Source organism: Prunus avium, chromosome 3, assembly GCF_965620075.1.
Source record: "Prunus avium chromosome 3, drPruAviu1.hap1.1, whole genome shotgun sequence".
Classification (NCBI taxonomy): domain Eukaryota; kingdom Viridiplantae; phylum Streptophyta; class Magnoliopsida; order Rosales; family Rosaceae; genus Prunus; species Prunus avium.
This window is the reverse complement of record NC_142286.1, coordinates 3,063,658-3,074,458: the sequence shown is the minus strand read 5'-3', so window position 1 is coordinate 3,074,458 and position 10,801 is coordinate 3,063,658. Positions and strand designations below refer to the sequence as shown.

Below are 10,801 nucleotides of genomic sequence, written 5' to 3'. Positions count from 1 at the left end.
ATCTGTAAGCATGAAGAAATTATCTGTAAGTTGCTGTTGTTTTGGTTGGTGAAGGTAACCAAAATACTTCCTAAGGCCCTGCTGCCCTTTCGAAGCATTTTAGGGCTTAATTTTCGAACTCAGACAAAGGGGACAATTTCATCAGCTAAGCCCACCTGCCGCCAGAAGAAAAAAAGCCCCTACACTTAACAACAACAAGACCTGACATCATGTACGCAACAAGCCTACTATCAAGATTTATGCAAAATCCAAGTCAAATACACTATGGAGCAGCAAAAAGAATATTAAGATACTTGCAAGGCACAATTGACTATGGCTTATGGTATAAGCCTACTACAAATCCAAGACTATTTGGCTACACAGACAGTGATTGGGCTGGATCAGTGGATGACATGAAAAGCACATCAGGCTATGCATTTACAATTGGATCAGGAATATTTTCATGGTCATCAAAGAAAGAAGAGACTGTGGCTCAATCATCAGCAGAAGCCGAGTACGTAGCAGCAGCAAGTTCAGCATGCCAAGCTATTTGGCTCAGAAGAATATTTAAAGATATGGGAGAGTGCCAAACAAAAGCTACTGAAATACTTTGCGACAACAAGTCTGCTATAGCAATGGCGAAGAATCCAGTATTCCACAGCAAGACAAAGCATATCGCCATCAAGCATCACTTCTTACGAGAAGTCTCAGCAAACAAAGAAGTTGAGCTCAAGTACTGCAAGACAGAGGAGCAAATTGCAGACATCTTCACTAAGTCACTTCCAAGACCAAAATTCGAACTGCTACGAAGCATGCTCGGAGTAACACAAATGTGCATTAAGGAGGAGTGTTAAAAAGTAATACACATTTGTACTAGAATAATATAGAAAAATCAAGAAAGATTGAGAGAAAGTAGAAGTTAGAAATATCTATTAACTATAACTAGAGAAATCTAGAATCATGTGAAAAATTATGGCTAAAGACAAATATCAATGGAGGAATTCTCTAGAGCAAGACTACATTAACTAGATATTATATTAGAATAATATAGTTAAGTCTAGAAAGTTATATAATCTAGTGACTGTAAATGTACAAGCCAAGTCGGTGGAACTTGTGCTATGTCGGTTGTAATCTCCTATATATAGGCTTGATGCCTATACAAAATTGTAATCAAGTGAAAACTGAAGCTATAGCTTGTCTAACTCCCAGCCAACTCTTGTATCCAATTCTAAAGTCTTGTACCCTTCTTAATAAAATAAAATTATTTTGTTACCCTTTCAAAAGCTTTCTATTCTACATAAACAATATTGTCCTAAATAGTAAACTAACTATTCTCTAAGCCTCTCTTCTCCCTTCAACTAACAATATGTAACAGAGAGATGATCAATTCGATAGAATCAAGGGATCAATAGTTCAAGAATATGTTTTAATAAGTATCAATGTAAACCAATCAGTAGGCCAGGGGGTGAACTGCAACAATTTCGATATCCAGATGCATAAGATTTCAAAACCTTTATCTTAATGCATGTTCAAAATGAGGAATCTTTAAAAAATAACATAACATAAAAAGTAAGCCCAAAATAATAAGCAACTAAAACAGCATATTTAGTTAAAAGTAATCTCCTAACAAGAGAAACCCATCAAGTAGAAGAAGCCATTTTATTTTGAAAGAGAGGGAGAGAGGAGAGAGAAGGAAAAGGGACATGTGCTGGCCAATGGCTTTTGTATCTTTATGGTTCTTTGACGGCAAATGATGTAGAACACCATTCACATCCAGCAGGAAATGCCGAAGTTATTAACAAACTGAACAAAATTCTGAGTGAACAACACGAAACAACAATCATACCAAAAACAAAGAGAGAAAAAACTGAACAAATTCTGAGTAAAATGTGAGAAACTTTACCTCCTACTTTAAAGCTAAAAGAAGCATCAAGTTTTCTCCCTCTTCATTTTCAAGAGCTAGCCTTGGCCGCCAGCAGAACTTAACATTTTTTAGTATTTGGTTGATTGCTCTAACTAATGCATTTGGCCTAATGTTGGGGAGATGATTAAAATTTTATACTAATGTTTGATCTAGTCTCGGATGTCGCAAATTCTGACATTTTATTGACTCTGGACTCGTTTACTTGATAAACTTTGATGCCTAGATCATTTTTTATTATTACATCGTTTACTTCCCTCATGGTTATGTACTAGACAATTCTTTATTAATTTTATTTGGGGAAAGTTATAGTTTTGGTGAGCACAGCTTGGTCATTTTCTATTGTAATCTCACTAATTTTAGGCTTTATGCAGCAAATGTGTTTAACGAGTCTGCTGGCTTTATACAGCAAATGTGTATTAGCTAAGCATGTTGGCGACGATGTTTGGTTTAACCTAGTCTGTTGGTTTTATGCAGCAAATCTGTCTTAACCTTTATGACTATGGTTGGATATTTTCTTGATGATGTATTGACCCTTTTGCGTCTACATTATGACAATATCACTTGATATAAAAAATTTAAATAAATAAAAAACTACAATACAACGTATACATTTGAGCTCTTCTCCAATTTGAAATTGACCAAAAGCTCTCTCAGTTGAGACATTGAAGCTAAAGACGGATTTGAATGGGTGATATAGTTTGATTTTGTGTTATAATTTCTTCACATCTGTATTTTGATCCTTCAAAAACACCGTTCAAGCATGTATTTTGATCCCTCATATCTTTATTTTTTCACATCTGTATCAAATAGTTCAAGCATGTATTAACACATCAATCATGTATTAATAACGGGTAGTAGCAGTTTATTCAAAGCAGGAATATGAACCAAATTATTGAATTTCTGTTCCACACATCTTTATCAAGTTCTCCAATTATAGACATTAATTAAAATTATCATTGAGTTGAGATTTAGTTGTGGTTTCTGAGTCGTTAAGATTTGGTTGTTTGTTTTTTTGGTTTTTGGTTACTTTTGGAGGAAAGAAACTCTAGGGTTTCGATCTAGGTGCCAAGCAGGGAGGAAGGGGGAGGGACACAACCACTGTGGTAACCACACTCGACTGATTGTTTGTTTTTTATCAGTGATTTGCAGGACTAAAAAGAAGACAAAGTGGTTTTGAAGCCCAAATCCAGTGCATAATATGGGAAATAGACAATTTAAAGCCCAAACCTAAGTATACCTGCAAACTTAACAAACCCAAGTGAAGAAACCTACAAGTAATTTTATTTGAATGAAGGGAGGAAAGGTACAAAGCTTTAGATATGGAACTTAGATTTAGATATAGGAGCTGATAGTTTTTCAGCTTGATTACATATGGGGGCTGTATGCATATTTATAGAGGTGCTAAACCGACTATCTAAGTCGGCAAATTATTAGACAAGTCGGTTGTGTAAAATAACCAACTATCTATAAAGTATTTCAGCCACTAGTTGTCCTATAATTCTAGAATTATCCAGTTACAATTACATTAGATAATTATTAGTAGTTAGTACCAGTTTTTCTTTACAAATCAGAGGAAGCTGGAGCAGATTTTCCCTGAAAGTTAGCCTCAATGCCATTCAACAGACCATGATGACAATTCCAATGAACATGCATGTGAATGTGTTCCTTAGAACAATGGAAGAAATTCTAATAGAAATCCCACTCAACTCAAGTTGAAGCATGGATATCATAAAACGCCTAAACTTGCTGGACACAAATTGGCATTGATATTTCCCAAGTGACGAGCTTTTTATTTTGTCAATTTGATATTGATATGCACCTCTTGCTTAGTCAAATGAAATACTTTGGCTAATTTAATTTATCGTCAATTAGGTGGTGGAGTTCAGGAAAATTAACAACATTATCTTGTGACATATGGTGAGGAAAATTAACACTACATATATTGACGAGTATGGAAAGAGAGGGATTCGAACTCTCGGTAAGCAAAAGTCTAACAGTTCCAATTTTACGCCTTGAACCACTCGACCTTAGATTATTTGTTATTCTGCCAATAATAGATTTAGATTCAGGATGAGGAATTACAAGTATTCTCTCATTCACTGAGAAAAAGAGGTGTAAATTCATTGTTGGGTTGGGAGAGAGAAGTAAGGTATAGCTACTCAAATTCTCTAATTGGTCCTCTTGTGCCTAAGAAAATCATACCACACTGGTCATTGCTATAAAAAAAAAAAATTGTTAAAACATATATTTAACAACACAAAAAAAGTCTACCTGGTCCCAGGAGGACAAAACCAAACATATTTAGAGTCTCTCCAAGAGCACGAAGCAGTAACAAACAAAAACTCTATAGTTTTTTTATTTTTAATTTCTTGAAGCAGAATCTGCCGTCCGCAGACTATTCAAATTCAACCCATCACAGTTTGAAACAAGTTCATCTCTCTCTCTCTCTCTCTCTCTCTCTCTCTCTCTAATCGTAATTTGTGGATCTCTCCACTAGCATGACATACCAAAGGATAAGTTAACCACCCAAGACACACAAGAGATATTAGAGTTAAAAATCCATAATCAAACATCACATCCAACAAATTAACAGCACACCCAACATTAGAAAATGCCTTCCTTTGTCTCTTTCAATCACCACCATTGCCCTAATCCATTAATTTAACACATTTCAGAGAAAACCAATTCTAAACCTTTGCTCTCTCTCTCTCTCTCTCCTTTTTTGGTCAATGATCAAACTTAGTCACCCCCCACAAACCATATTAATCTCTCTCTCTCATCTTCCTCCTCTTCCTCCTCTTCCTCTCTTTCTCTCATCAAACACATCATCACATCTTGTCTCAACAGCCCACCATCACAATGACCACTCAAGAACCAGAACCAAACTCAACTTCAGATCACATCCTGGACTGGCTTGAAGATTCAGTTACTTTCTTCCCAACTTTCTTGGATGATCCTTACCATTCAAATGACATCAATGGCCTTCCATGGTGGGATGAGAGCCATGATCTGATTCATTCCAACACCACTTCTACTTCTCTCAACAACCCTAGTAGCATTGCTTTCCCTACCACCACAAGGCCCCCAAATCCCACAAATTTGAATCATCAGTCGCCATCTGATTCGTCCAAGAAACGAAAAGTCTCCGATGACCAACACATTGATCAGAAGAATCATGTCCGTCCGATCAGTCATGCGGGCCAGGGGGACCAATTAGTTGAAGAAGTAGTGGTGCCAGTTAAGAGAACAAATGGGAACAAAAAAGGCACAGCTAAGACTACAGGGAATAACTGTAATAACGGTAATAGCAAGGAGGGGAGGTGGGCAGAGCAGTTGCTAAACCCTTGTGCTTTAGCCATCACAGGTGGGAATCTGACACGTGTCCAACACCTTCTGTATGTTCTGCATGAACTTGCCTCTCTTACAGGCGACGCCAACCACCGCCTGGCGGCTCATGGCCTCCGAGCACTGAATCAGCATCTGTCCTCCTCTGCCCCCAATGGCTCTGCCTCAGCACCACCTGTTACTTTTGCTTCCACAGAGCCAAGATTTTTCCAAAAGTCTCTGCTCAAATTCTATGAGGTTAGTCCATGGTTTGCTTTCCCAAATAACATTGCAAACTCTTCAATTCTTCAACTTATTGCTGAAGAATCTGATCGAACCCGAAACCTTCACATTGTTGATGTTGGTGTGTCTCATGGTATGCAATGGCCTACTCTGCTTGAGGCCTTGACTCGGAGGCCGGGTGGTCCTCCCCCATTGGTGAAGATCACAGTTGTTTCTGCTGCTGCCAACACTGAAAATAACCAAAACAGAGAGAACAGAGAGACCCCATTTTCAATGGGTCCTCCTGGTGACAATTTCTCCTTTAGGCTTCTTAGTTTTGCCAAGTCCATGAATATCAATTTACAGATCAACCGCCTCGACATTCAACCATTACAAAGTCTAAATGCTCAAGTGATTGACACCTCCAACGACGAAATGTTGATTGTCTGTGTGCAATTTAGACTCCACAACTTGAACCACAACACCCCGGATGAAAGAACTGAGTTCTTGAAAGCACTGAGAAACATGGAGCCAAAGGGGGTGATCCTAAGTGAGAACAACATGGAGTGTAGCTGCAACAATTGTGGGGACTTCACCACGGGGTTTTCGCGGCAAGTGGAGTACTTGTGGAGGTTCTTAGACTCAACTAGCTCGGCGTTCAAAGGGCGAGAGAGCGATGAGAGGAGAGTGATGGAAGGAGAGGCAGCAAAGGCTTTGACAAACCGTGGAGAGATGAATGAAGGGAAGGAGAAATGGTGTGAGAGAATGAGGGGGGTAGGGTTTGTAGGGCAGGTGTTTACAGAGGATGCCATAGATGGAGGAAGAGCCTTGCTGAGGAAGTATGACAGCAACTGGGAGATGAGAGTGGATGAGAAAGATGGGTGTGCAGGGTTGTGGTGGAAAGGGCAGCCTGTTTCTTTTTGTTCATTGTGGAAGACTGATGTGAAAGTAATTAACAGTTAAAAAAACACACACACACACACAAAACATTTGTTAGTAGCAGTGAGTGTTTCTCTCTCTCTTCTCATGTCTTGAATTTCGAAGGGTATAAGAGTTTGTATATGTAAATGCTGGTTTTGCAATTTAGTTTTCCAGCTATATCTCCTTGATTTCATTTCATTGCTCTTCCCAACCCTATATACAGTGGTCAACAAATTGTGATACTTTTTTGCCTTATCATCACTACCAAGAAGTCAGTTCCTTTAAACCACACCATACACAGACATTGAGAACTAAACCAGTAAAATCAAGAAAATAAAAAGGACACCACTGGATCGTAAGCCCCGTTCGGTTAGTCCAATGGACCTAGCGAATAACTGTACAATCGGCCAAAGTCATACTCCGGGCTTGAAGCCCAAAGGCTCCACACGTGTCTCAGCCCATCGCACAAGGTAAAAGAGACTCCAAGCGCTCGGAGGTTACCTGTTTCCAGGCCTGCATCTCTGCAGTTGGGGGGCCGGGGACTTTCCTGAGCCTGATTACTTTTACAGAACCACGGTACATTCGCTTCGCCCAGAGATATCACTCTGTATAGAATCCACGCTTGTTTATAAACAACTTCAAAAGCTCTTGTGCAGCCGATGTGGGATTCTGAACACAGGAATAATTACACGCAGTGCAAGAGACAAGGAACCAAACAAAAGACAAACACGTATTGTTTTGATGCAAACCTGCGAGCGGTGCTAAAATTCAAATGAGCTTACTCCATCTAAGCCGAAATGGTTATGCTTTTTACTCAAGCTGGAAGAGAAATTACCAAAACCTTGTAGAACATCTGCACATGATTCACATAAAGCTTCAAGTATATACACAAAACATCCATATTTACTTCATGGGGTTACAAAATTACTACATGTCAAACCAAGTATGTTTTGCCACTATGCAAATCCCCTATTAGCTTCCTAATACTAGCAAACTCATGTTAAGAATCATATATCCGGACTGAAGTGCGTATTTGCTGGCGACAAACAGGGCACTTTGGTGCTACATCCCGTTCGATTGATATGCTGCAGAGTTGGCAACAAACTAGATGCCCGCAAGGAATGAATGCTGATCGCCTTCTCCTCATCAGACATATGACACACAATTGTCCATCTGGGACATCTCCTGCATCCTCTTCTTCTTCTTCCTCTTGACTTTGGGCTTCAGCATTGCTGGCACGGATTGATCGCTGTAACTCCCTTTGCTGCCTCCACACTTTCCATCTATTCCAATTCCTGAAACAATATTTGTAAATCAATTTATTGAAACTCATTTCTGATCACTGTGATCATCAGTGTTTAACAAGTTCCTTTTCCTCTCTTGAATTCTAATGGGTGAGATGAGATCCCATACCAGAGTGAGATAATTGTGTAATAATTACGGAAGTTGTAGTATCAGACCAAAAGTAAAACAGAATTTGTAATACATCATACATTTCTGTATGTTTATTTTACTGAATTACGTATCTTTGAAGAAATTATTTCTGGATCACTTTAGGCCAGGTAAAACAAAAGGGAGAATAGTGGAGAGAAGAAAGGATGCTTTTATGTTCATAGGTTTGGAAAGATGGAGAAAATCAGTAGTTTTTCATTTTCCATGAGCCAACTTTCTCTCAGCTCTCACCTATTTTGTAGAGTAGTTGAGAAGGAAATCTAGAGTTATTCAATCTCCTCTTCTTCTTTTTTCTCTTTAGATATAAGGACAACATAATGGAAATTTATTATGTAAAAAATTTCTCATCCACCACTCCTAGACAAGGACAAGTTAGGTTAAGGAAAATCGAAAGACGGACAGCTCTATTCATGCAAGACATGAAAGAGAAAGGTTAAAAGAAACTGAAATCAGGAATTCAACATGATTGAATGAATCCCATGGAAGGAAACTACACACACATTACAGAACTTCAGCATTATACAAAGTTGTCCTTAACACCAGCCTACAGACATTTAATAGTTTTCGAGATAGAACAGGAATTCGGAAGCAGAGTGGAGTAAAAAAATTTAACATTTCAAGGGAAATTTGTACCTGGAAACAGCATAGGCAAGGACTCCAATTGACACTGAACCAAGAAAAATCCCACTCCAGAATAGTACTTTTGTGCGTGATGTAAGATCTACAACCATCTGATCCTTAGACATCTCAGAGCTGCAAAAGATACAAAATCAGTTTAGGGCAGTCAAGCAACAAATAAATTGACCTTCCTACAGCCACATATTATCAATCAGGGAGGGTGAAGGAATAAAGGAAAGAATTGGAATCTTCAAAAATAAAAATTAAAAAAGGTAAAGCTGTATATAATATTTCTATCCTCTGGATGACCGGACTGAATCTTAAATTGGGATGCTAGTTTTTAACCACTGAATAATCCAATAGATGAGAGCACTGCTGCACCAGTACATTATAATAGAAGAAACTATAAGTTATACTGTTTGATAACAATTAAGATGGAAGGGTACAAGAACTGAAGTCGCTCAATCCAACCGAAATCCTACCAATATTTTCATTAGGATTTTTAGTTTTTCCAGATTTCAGAAGGATTTCTAAGTTTCCTATTTTACTTGGACTAGGATTTCTTTCCTAGAATAAGTTTAATTTTCCTTTTCACTCTAGGGTTAGAATATTATAAATACCCCGTCTATGTAATTCATTATGGGGTTGAGTTGTTGAGATATAAAGAAAAGCTCATTTTCCAGAGATTGGAGACTACTTGGTGTGAAGCCAAACCCCTGGAGTGATTCCAGACCTATCCCTTTTGTTCTATTTTCTGTTTTCCATTGTTTTCGCTTCCGCTAAACTACCTAAATACTCAATTCACCCATATCCTACATCAAAAAGCCTGTCCTAGACATAGCAGAAAATATAGAGAACACATCTGCCAGAGTAAGAATAGCCACTTTTCCATATCCAACTGCAATACTGAAGATTCAAGAGAACATGCTCAAGAACAAGCCCACTTACAGAAAATAGGGAAAGTCTTTGCAAGACTTGATTTCCAGTACTCCGTCTTTAACACTGCAGAGACCAACAGCACTAATTTCCTTTCCTAATGGAAGAATCTTCTCTTCATCTAGCAAACCAACCTTAGAAACCAGAAACAAAAAATGACATTACAAGATTTGTAATAAAATGAGAAGCTAAATAACACTAAAACTCAGATACTAACAAGCAAAATGAGAGCCAAAATGCAGAACTTACCGGGTACCGATGGCCAAAAAGTGCCTCCAGGAATGTGTACGGAGAAGGATTAACAGGATGCAGATGATGATAAACTGTGGTAAGAGGTAGGGGATGCCTCGATCCATCCATATCCACAGCAACAAACTCCGAAATCGGCCTTCGGCCACCTTCAGCAAGAATGAACGGAACCGTTCTGAAAACCTTCGATTCTCGCTCCCTCCAAGACCGAGAGAATATAGCTCTCAAATCCGACGGCCATCCCACGAAACCTTTCCACTCATTATAAACGCACTACAAGAATTCAATTTACAATTCAGTTTTCATCGAAATACACAACAATAATAACAAAGATTCAATTTTCTCAGCAACGAAAGAAAAGAAAACGCACCGTTTGAGTTCTCTGAAGAACCACGGCTCTTTCCTTTGTACCCTGGGAGACGAGCACGCCGGAGTTGAGGATGTTCCAGTTGCCGTCGATGGCGGATTTGGCTTCAACGGTGCCGCGTACAACGACGAGCTTTGCATCGGACGGCTGCGATTCGTCGGAGTGATCGAGGGAGAGGATTGAGCGGAGATCGGAGACTTGGACAGAGGGAGCGTTATGGAGTTTTCGAAGGGCCGAGGAGACCGAGTTGAGCTTGAGGACGGTGCGCACGGCGGCGTACGCTAGGGCTACGCCCAAAATGGCGCCGTCGAAGGAGAGGGCGAGTTGGGAAACCAGGGAGATTAGGGCTTGCTCGTGCGATGACATTGCTGTGTTTGTCGTCTGGTTTCTACGTTCGGTAGGGGGGGAAAGTGATGAGAGAGAACATGGTGATATGGCGGTGACTGGCGGGTGGCGGGCTGGAGAGAGAGAGAGAGAGAGAGAGAGAGGTCGGGTAATGGTGTTTTTAGTAGATTTAATCAAAGACCATGGGTGATTTAGTAATTGACAGACTTCGGCTGTTGAGTTTATTCGAGAGCGGTTTCATTTGGGCCTTGTCCTTGTGGCATGATACTGCAAGAGCTTCTATGTGAGGAGACTATGTGAGGAGGTTATTTGAGAAGGCCCATCTTATCATTAAAAGGGGTGTGGACCCCCCAATGTACCTCCCCATGTCATTTGTTTTTAGTTGTTGATGGTGAGATTTCACTTCCTCAAATAACCTCCTCACTCAACCTCCTCATTCTAGCCTTTCCGTGATACTGCTCCCT

The 10,801-nt window shown here is 39.5% G+C and overlaps 2 protein-coding genes and 1 non-coding gene across 3 annotated transcripts; 1 reads left to right on the top strand and 2 right to left on the bottom strand.

Moving 5' to 3' along the window:
• The first annotated feature begins 4,548 nt into the window (after window positions 1-4,548).
• Window positions 4,549-6,682, top strand: LOC110768898 (GRAS family transcription factor). The gene has a single exon (XM_021972767.2). The coding sequence runs from the start codon at window positions 4,763-4,765 to the stop codon at window positions 6,410-6,412; it is 1,650 nt and encodes a 549-aa protein (XP_021828459.2). The 5' UTR covers window positions 4,549-4,762; the 3' UTR covers window positions 6,413-6,682.
• A 31-nt stretch (window positions 6,683-6,713) lies between these two features.
• On the bottom strand, window positions 6,714-6,971 carry LOC148295453 (RNase MRP). Its single transcript, XR_015834891.1, has one exon.
• Window positions 6,972-7,201: 230 nt separating this feature from the next.
• Window positions 7,202-10,570, bottom strand: SPL2 (E3 Ubiquitin ligase family protein). The gene is made up of 5 exons (XM_021972768.2): window positions 9,996-10,570; window positions 9,626-9,898; window positions 9,389-9,510; window positions 8,456-8,575; window positions 7,202-7,665 (listed from the first exon to the last, which is right to left on the bottom strand). The coding sequence occupies exons 1-5, from the start codon at window positions 10,356-10,358 to the stop codon at window positions 7,371-7,373; spliced, it is 1,173 nt and encodes a 390-aa protein (XP_021828460.1). The 5' UTR covers window positions 10,359-10,570; the 3' UTR covers window positions 7,202-7,370.
• Between the last annotated feature and the right edge of the window lie 231 nt (window positions 10,571-10,801).

Coding starts and splice junctions, on each gene's coding strand:
- LOC110768898 (XM_021972767.2), top strand. CDS start 4,763: ATGACCACTCAAGAACCAGAACCAAACTCAACTTCAGATCACATCCTG.
- SPL2 (XM_021972768.2), bottom strand. CDS start 10,358: ATGTCATCGCACGAGCAAGCCCTAATCTCCCTGGTTTCCCAACTCGCC. Junction 9,511..9,625: donor TTTTTGGCCATCGGTACCCG/GTAAGTTCTGCA, acceptor CTGGTTTCTAAG/GTTGGTTTGCTAGATGAAGA. Junction 7,666..8,455: donor CTTGCCTATGCTGTTTCCAG/GTACAAATTTCC, acceptor ATATTGTTTCAG/GAATTGGAATAGATGGAAAG.